General features: G+C 36.5%; 1 protein-coding gene and 1 pseudogene across 1 annotated transcript; both read right to left on the bottom strand.

The window, feature by feature from the left end:
• LOC107858095 overlaps positions 1-4194 on the bottom strand; it is a 13674-nt pseudogene extending 9480 nt beyond the window's left edge.
• Positions 4195-5583: 1389 nt separating this feature from the next.
• Positions 5584-8649, bottom strand: LOC107858096 (GDSL esterase/lipase At1g29670-like). Its single transcript, XM_016702823.2, has 5 exons — positions 8406-8649; positions 7687-7811; positions 7308-7553; positions 5928-6156; positions 5584-5831 (listed from the first exon to the last, which is right to left on the bottom strand). The coding sequence occupies exons 1-5, from the start codon at positions 8647-8649 to the stop codon at positions 5584-5586; spliced, it is 1092 nt and encodes a 363-aa protein (XP_016558309.2).
• Between the last annotated feature and the right edge of the window lie 454 nt (positions 8650-9103).

Genomic DNA, 9103 nt, shown 5'->3' with positions numbered 1-9103 from the left:
GTTGAGTCATCTCCCTTGATTCCTATAAGATGTACCTTTTAGTCGAGTCATATCCCTTGATTCCTATAAGACATACCTTTTAGTCGAGTCATCTCCCTTGATTCTTATAAGACGTACCTTTTAGTCGAGTCATGTCCCTTGACCCCTAGAAGACATACCTTTTAGTCAAGTCATCTCCCTTGATTCCTATAAGACGTACCTTTTAGTCGAGTCATTCTCTGTGATTCCTAGAAGACGTATCTTTTAGTTGAGTCATCCCCCTTGATTCCTATAAGGCGTACCTTTTAGTCGAGTCATCTCCCTTTGATTCCTATAAGACGTATCTTTTAGTCGAGTCATTTCCCTTGACCCCTAGAATACGTACCTTTTAGTTGAGTCATTTCCCTGGATTCCTATAAGACGTACATTTTAGTCAAGTCATTTCCATTGACCCCTAGAAGATGTACCTTTTAGTCGAATCATTTTTCTGGATTCCTATAAGACGTACCTTTTAGTCGAGTCATCCCCCTTGACCCCTAGAATACGTACCTTTTAGTCGAGTCATTTCATTTGATTCCTATAAGACGTACCTTTTAGTCGAGTCATTCTCCTTGATTCCTATAATGATGTGACTTTCGCAAAAGTCCTTTGATGGTAAACTGGGGCAAAATTTAATTCTTGTGTTGGAATTTCACTTTTCTGTCAAATTAAATCTCTTTATAATAATCTTTGTTTGGGATAATTTTCTTTTCAGTTTTGATGTGATTTCAGGAGCCCTCCTGGAGAACAGAGTGAAGAAATGAAAAGTCAAGAAACAAAGTGAAGAAGTTGAAAGTCAAGCAACAAGGTGAAAAGTCGAAAGTTAACAGATTGATGAAATAGCAAGTCAGGAGCCCGCCTGAAGAACAGGGTGATGAAATTGCAAGTCAGGAGCCCGCCTGAAGAACAGGGCGATGAAATTGCAAGATAGGAGCCCGCCTGAATAACAGGGTGATGAAATGGCAAGTCAGGAGCCCACTCGAAGCACAGGGCGAATAAATGGAAAGTTAAGCAATAAGGTGAAACAATTGAAGACCAAGCAACAAGTGATGAAATTGCAAGTCAGGAGCCCGCCTGAAGAATAGGGTGATGAAACTTAAGTCAGAAGTCCAATAGAAGCTGTATAGATAGGATTTTATAATTTCATTTATGTTTTAACTTGTAATTTTCATTTTGATGTGATGACAGAACCGCGGAACGGAACCTCGATGGAACCTCACTCGACTCTCCAACTCGGTATAGTCCATTTCCTTCCAATCCTTTGAGACACCGTCACTTCATTCCTCCATAACTTGGGTGGGTAGAATGGCTTAATTCAGAATTTGGTTGTTCTTCTTCTTTCTGTTTCTTTCTTTGAATAATGGTCGGGACAAAATTCTGTCTCATTGTCTACTTCTTTGTCTGAAAACCCTTCATGTTTACATTCAAAGGGGGCATGATGTAGACACCTAATTTCGTCCCTCCCCGATATCGTTTTTACCCAGTTTTACTTTATCATACACCCATGTAATTATATCCCGCAAAAATACAAAAAATAACAACTTGAAACAAATTCCCTAACAAACTACCTAACAAATTTTATCCTATCCTAACCCCCTTTACACCTCATCCTAACAACCTACCTAATCAAAATAAACCACCTCACTACCCCTTACCCAACCTCACCCTCTAAGCAGCCCCCCCCCCTCTCCCCCCCCAATTTTTTTTGTTGTTTGTTCCTTTTAACCAAAACAGAACAAAAGGAATAAAAAGGGGCCCACAGGGAATGGGTGGACACAAAATACATAGGCACACAAGATCCTCTCCATTCAGAGCAATACCCATAGACACGAAATTTCCATTCCACTCATATGCACACTCTCTCATATACGTATAGGGACACTCATAGTAACAATACGAGGGGACCATCCATCAATACCAGAGAAGACCCCAAAACACATACACACAAAAATCATCTTCTCCACCAGGAGGAATCACTGATCCTCACCGAATACACTCACTGAAATTCCCCATTTAGATATAATTAAGAATACACACTCACGTACACAGTAACACGAGAGAGATGAGAGAGAGCAACTGAACGAGAGAGAGAAAAGAAGAAAGAGGATTGAGCGAGAGAGTATGATAAAGTTGGGAGGAAAACGATAAAAATCTGAGTGTAAGTGAGAGAGAGAGAAACGAAGGTGGGGGTGTTGGTTCTGGTGAAATCTCACCAGGAATCGCCATTTTTGACTAAGATCTGAACCATACTCCGTCTGTCCGTAACTGTTGGAGCTCGTCGAAACTCCGGCGATACAAATATCATCTCCACCTTCATCAAAATCATAAAACCCGATCACCCCATCACTGTTGAGGCTTGTCGAGCTCCGTTGCAGTCGCAACAGTCCAGCCCAATGACCACGCCTTTTGCCGACTAAACCCGTAACCCCGTTGATGTGAATAGTATTATGAACAAAGTCGCAAACATTGGTTTTTGGTCCAGATTCGATTCAGATTTTTGGGGGTTTTGATTTGAGATTGTTATTTTGGATTGTGCGGTTTTGGGTTCAATCGAGTTGGTGAGTTTGCGTTGATTCGGATTTAGGTTCGATTCGAGGTTTTGGACGGGGATTCTCTCAGTTTTAATTAGAATAATACATTGATTTTGAAAGCGTGATCGGAGGTCCAATTCTATCTTTTCTCATTTCTATTTCATTATACTTGTTTGATATGTGTGAAGTATGATATGATATGACTGTTTTGGTGATTTTGATTTGTCATTTGATGTCATCGATATTGGTTATGGATTGTTAAAAAGTAATTGTGAATTGTTACGTTGGAACCTTGAGTTGAATTTGGGGCGGGAATTGAGACATTAATAACAGTGAATATTGATTAATTTTGATGTATTGATGATGTAGATGAATTCGGTAGTATCATGATAAGACCGGCTAAAGCACAGGCAAATAGTAGGCTTGGGTAGGTATATTTAGAACTTATGGATTGTTTGAGTGCTTGGAATGTTTTAGGAATGGTTTGTCTTTCTCGCATTTGAAAAATGTATTCGTTTAGTCAGGGAATGCCCCGAGACGCATTGTATTTATTCACCGGGGAATGCCCCGACATATTGTGTTGGCGGAAGACGTTCGTGATGAAGGCCCGAGGCATCGGGTAAAGCACGGGAGCGTAGTTAGGATTAGTGTAGGTTAATTAGAATTTATTTTCGCATTTTTATTTATTTTGGACTGTAGGACTGAACACTATATTTTGGATTTATTTTGTTTCATGTGTTTGGATGTATGTTTATGTGGTTTATACATTTGTAATGTCTAATTAGCCGATATGCTCACCAAGCGACCGTGGTCGAACCACGGGATCGAGGGGTGCCTAACACCTTCCCCTCGATCAACAGAATTCCTTAGCCGGAATCTTTGTTCGCAAACCAGTTTTTTAAAGAGTCAAATCATTTCGAAAAGGATTTTCTAAAGGTGACTTAGCACACCGAATTATATCAAGTGGAGACTCTGAGTTTAAATATAAATAATCTTTTTTCGAAATAAATTTTCATTTTTTGTCACTCAATAATAAAAAATCCTTTCGAACTTTAAAGGAATTATTTTCGATTAAAAAAGGGGTGTGACACCTGCTAAGCCAGATGCATAATTTACACCTTCTAAGATGTCACTATCTTTTGCACTTGCAAATGGGGGAATGTAGTGATTAAATCCCAGGAGTTCCGCTGCAAACATGGAGAAAAATCAATTCAATTATCTGGATACAATGAATTTTGAATCTAAATCAATCCAGAAAGATAGGTCATGAGGTGAGACTTGCCTCAGGTCGACTTGCTTTATAAGGAGAGACAACATTCTATTCATTAAATATCCGATCATTTAAAGAAACATTAATTAGAGAAATGGAAACTAAGTAAAGGCTTAATTAAGATTGACCTAGGAAGTCAGCCGTGTTGCGGCCATTGGTGAATCGGCCTGTAGGACGACCCTCACGAAAGTCCACACCATAAGGTGCGTAATTCGCCTTTACCAATGTGTAAAGCCCATTGTTGTTCCCATTATCAAGTAATGAGTTTCCAAATATGAAGTAGCATGGTAGTACTTGTGGTGCACCTTCAACTAATGTTTTCATGTTCAACACTAGAAATATTATTGTGAAAAATATCTTGGCCCAACCACCCATTTAATCTAAGAAAAATGAGAAAGAGAAGTAAGTTACGTTGATGGTGACGGACGAATTTTTGATGTCGAATCTGCAAATCTTTTCTCCACGAAAATTTCATTGTTTCCAATAATTCATGGAGCTCTTGAAATCATTATTGAAACCTCGTAATCCCACACAAATAATCAAGTAATTAATGAAATCTCAACTATTGCAACCATAATTAGTTGCAGCTTTCAGAAAAGAAAACGTATTTGCATCTCTTTTAATGCTATACGGCACTTTTGTCTTTTAATGCCAACAGTAAACCTTCGAACAAATACTTCATCAAACAATCAAACTTCTCATGATTTCCCTTTCTTCGTTGTTGAATTCTTCCACTTGCTGCTTAATATCTTCATTCTAACCAGATAATTAAATACTTAATTGATAGCAATTATGATGCATACTCCACGCTAATCACCACGTTTTTCGTGATCAAATATCATTTTTAGATTTTAGATTGTTGGAAAATATGTTTTATGAACACAAGAATTATATGAAGAAACAACACTAAAATGAAGACTTAATAACCTGAACAACGAACACAGAGTTAAAAGCTTGAAATACGCTTAAAACGCTTTCCTAAAAACGATATTTGCTCCCTCTCCTCTGCGAGATTGCTATGAAATTTAACGCAAATAGTTTTAGTGAATATGACAAGCCTATGGATTTCTGCACTACGCAAATAGTGAAGATAACCCTATTGGAAAACAAGAACTTGAACTTGATTGTTTTTTTTGAAGAAGAAAACTTTGGGGAAAGTATCTCAACTGTAAAACTTAAATCATTTTGAACACATCTTTTTTCATAAAAGACATAACCTTTCACTAAAGACACCATTTCATAAAATAACGAGTAACACTAGTCCTAACAGGAAACTAAGAAGATAAACATGGGAGGACGAAGACCAGAAAGCACACAGATAAAGGAAGGGGAAAAGACTTTCTTTCTACAATATAATACGCATAGACTATTCTATGTGCTAGCTGACCCTTTTAACAAACATTGGTACCTTTTAATCTATTGACTCTAGCGTAAGAAGGAAACTCTTGGTGTAACTTGTATGATTAAATTGGTTATATGCTACGTTTGTGTATATATAATCAAACTAGCCCCTAGGCATGTGCTCGCACATGCGATTCTCCAATCAGTAAGAACAAACTTTTCAATTGACATTGATGGCTTATAAGAAATTGTAAAATGTAAAGAAAATGGAGAAATCCCCTTGTTATATTATTCCAAGACTGAGAGCTACATATATTAGTAGGTGTACAATAAATCAAAGCAAAATCAGAAAAATTCTTAAATTGGCAGATCATAAGTAAAAAATTAATACACTAATCAAATGGTGAATTAAACACATGAACGTTACTCGTCATACACAATATTGTTCTTCATGACCAAGTGACGTATATCCATAGGATATGCATCAGACGATAGAAGCGCATTATAAGCTCTGTTAGTCGCGATTCTATTGGCAATCTCCGTGGGATGAAAATCATCGTAGAAAAGATAAATCCCCCTAAGAGAGCATGGAGTTTCTGCAGGAACACATTGTCCTTCAGGCATGGTTTCCAAAACTTTACAGCATGGACGATTAAACACACTAAGGGGAGCTGAAATAAGACAAGTAAAATATAGTCAATCCAATTAATTTCATATAGCACAATAAAGATCGAAAGGAAAAATAATGTTGTTAATTGAGTACATACCAATGATGGATGAAATGCTGTACATGTTTATATATGTGAATTTTGCGTCTGGAAAATTTGTATTAAGATCATCCACAAGAGACTTTAGCTTGCTGTTGAATTGTTGAATTGCATTATTTGTTGAACCCACACATATACGTGTATTATGTTTTTTCATCTCTGCTGGAATGCAGCCTATTTGGCCTAGTCCAAATAGGGCAACTTTCCTTGCTCCATCTTCATATAAAGTCTAGAGTTGAGACATGACATCAATCAAAGAGTAGCATTATTAGCTATACTAGAAATTAGACCTTTATAAGAAAATTTCAATGTGAAAAAGACAAAAATAGAGTAAGGGGGTGTTTGGTATGAAGGAAAATGTTTTCCTAGAAATAATTTTTTTGGAAAATAAGTGGTTTTCTTACTTATCTACCGTATTTGGTTATTATAGAAAAAATATTATCCCAACAACATATATATATATAATCTAGGCAAATATTTTGACGACCCAGGAGCCGAGATACGACCTCGATCCGAGACCCGTATGTCTATCCTGACAATGACTCCCCACTCTCACCTGAAATCCGGAACCCGATCCTACCCGAGTCCGGGTCGGGAGTTGAAGTTGGATCGAGGTTGGTATTGACAGTCAAGACATGATGTTGGGATCGGGGATCAGGTTAAGGTCGAGAATCAGAAGCTAGGACTCTGGTCGGGGTCGAGGCTGGGGTCAAGGTCGGAAGTCAGAATCGAGGACTCTGATCGGGGTTGGGAGTCGAGTGGCAAGATTGAAAGTAAGTTTTAGAAAATGTTTTCCATAATATATGTAAGGATATTATTTTCCTTAAATTTTGAGTAGAAAAACTGGAAACTATTTTTCAAAATCTTTAAACCAACCAGACATGATAAAATTGGAAAACATTCCTCGAAAAAATGTTTCCTTCGTACCAGACACACCCAAGTGAAAAGAAACTCCTAATTGAGCTAAGTGATAAAGTGAGTTAAAAGCTCAATTTGTTTTCATCATTATTTGTAAGAAAAATGTGCAAATACCCCCATACAATGTCAAATTACTCAATTTTACCGTCTGCTAGATTTTATTATGTTTGCAAATCATGCATCTCATATTCTTCCTTATCATTATCCGAGCACAATATGAAATGAACTTCATGGTGATTAAATTTACCTCTCAATGTTACTATGATTTAAAATTATTCATAGATTGAAGCTCTATTAGGAAAATTAAGATTTGGTTTCCTAGAAGGAGGATAACCTTATTATCATCTCTGATTTCTTTTAACTTAATTACGTATGATCTCCGATTTCTTTTAACCTAATTACTTATGAATATAATCAGGAACAACAATAAATCAATAAATAAAATAATAAATTCTAACTTACCCTCAGATGTTGTGAATATTGATCTATCAAAGCAGTTGCATATTGGATTGGTGTATATAAATGACTTGAGGGATATATTTCAGGCAATAAGTAGTTGTTGATGTAGTCATTACTCCCTATTCCCACTATGAAGAGGCACTTATTCAAGTGTTTTTTAGCTGAAGTTGTATTCCCCAGTAAATTAGCAATACCAGAAATTGTTGCTTGATGATTCTCTAGTTGTCTGCCCAAGTAAATCCGATCACCCTGAAAAAAAAATCAATAAATAATAATTAGTCACCTATATACAAGTAAACTCCTTATATTTTTTCTCATTTACTAGACATTTTTGCATTGGATGCACGAAATGTATAGCATGTGTATAAGAAACCACACTTACAAGATGACTTCCACTGTCATTGCGAATTCCAGCTGAACCAGATGCATAATTTACACCTTCTAAGATGTCACTATCTTTTGCACTTGCAAAAGGGGGAATATAGTGATCAAATCCCAGGAGTTCCGCTGCAAACATGGAGAAAAATCAAGTCAATTGTCTGGAAATGCACTAAAGAAGATCAACGGTTAATTTTGGATCTAAATCAATCCAGAAAGATAGGTCATGAGGTGAGATTGCATTTATAAGGAGAGACATCATTCTATTCATTCACAATGTAGGCAGTGGCGGATCTACATATTAGGTAGGGGGTTCATCCGAACCCCCTTCGACAGAAAATTGTACTATATATACATGGTTAAAATTATTTTTTATGAATAGATAGTAGATATTGAACCCCCTTCGGTTAGTTTGTATGTTCACTTGTGAACCCCCTTGGTGTCAATCCTGGCTCCACCACTGAATGTAGGGGACATCAATCACCAATACACCCAGGACTAAACGGTTCCAGTGTGTGGAATATCACATTAGAAGGCATAACAACAAGCTGTATATATGGCTTTGATGTATGTATACCATGTTATAAAAATAAACCTTATACCTAACTCAACTCAAAACTAACAATGAAATGAGGATTGCATGTTCAAGGTCATATAATCAAGGAAAGAAAAATTAATTAGAGAATTGGAAATTAATTAAGTAAAGACTTAATTAAGATGGACCTAAGATGTCAGCCGTGTTGCGGCCATTGGTGAATCGGCCTGTAGGACAACCATCACGAAAGTCCACACCATAAGGTGAGTAGTTAGCTTTTGCAGTTGTGTTAAGCTCATTGTTATTGCCATTATCAAGTAATGAGTCTCCAAATATGAAGTAGCATGGTACTTGTGGTGCCCCTTCAACTAATGTTTTTATGTTCAACACTAGAAATATTACTGTGAAAAATATCTTTGCAGAACAAGCCATTTAAGGAGAATGAGAAAAGGAAGCAAGTTATGTATTGCAAAATTGGACTATATAAGAAACAACTGAAGATGGAGAGGGTGATGGTGAATGGTGATACAATTCACACACAAAATGGTATTTCAAATAATTCTGCAATTAATTTCAAAATGTGCATCCGATTTTATTTTTATATATAGTTAAAGAACACCCTCATAGACTAATACTTTTCAAAGCTATATAAGGAACAAATCAATCTTTCCATCATACAGAAAATCTATAAACAATAAGAAGATCAAAATAGAGAAAATTTTCAATTTGTACGTGCTTAGCACCACTTCCAATGAATATCTCACATGAATGATTTAAGATTTTGTGACAATCAATGACACGTATGAACATAATTAGCTCATGCAATAATTCAGGAGCTATATACTTATACCAAAAAAAAGTCAACTCGATCAACACATTCTTACAT

Source organism: Capsicum annuum, chromosome 2 (assembly GCF_002878395.1).
Source record: "Capsicum annuum cultivar UCD-10X-F1 chromosome 2, UCD10Xv1.1, whole genome shotgun sequence".
Taxonomy (NCBI): Eukaryota; Viridiplantae; Streptophyta; class Magnoliopsida; order Solanales; family Solanaceae; genus Capsicum; species Capsicum annuum.
Note: the sequence above shows the minus strand (reverse complement) of the source record. Positions and strands in the feature narration are given on the sequence as shown.

What these genes read in the sequence shown, in the direction of transcription:
- LOC107858096 (XM_016702823.2), bottom strand. Translation starts at nt 8,649, where the DNA reads ATGGCTTGTTCTGCAAAGATATTTTTCACAGTAATATTTCTAGTGTTG. An exon ending in CAACACGGCTGACATCTTAG is followed by an intron (nt 7,812 to 8,405) that starts GTCCATCTTAAT and finishes CCATGTTTGCAG; the next exon opens with CGGAACTCCTGGGATTTGAT. An exon ending in ATGACAGTGGAAGTCATCTT is followed by an intron (nt 7,554 to 7,686) that starts GTAAGTGTGGTT and finishes TTTTTTTTTCAG; the next exon opens with GGTGATCGGATTTACTTGGG.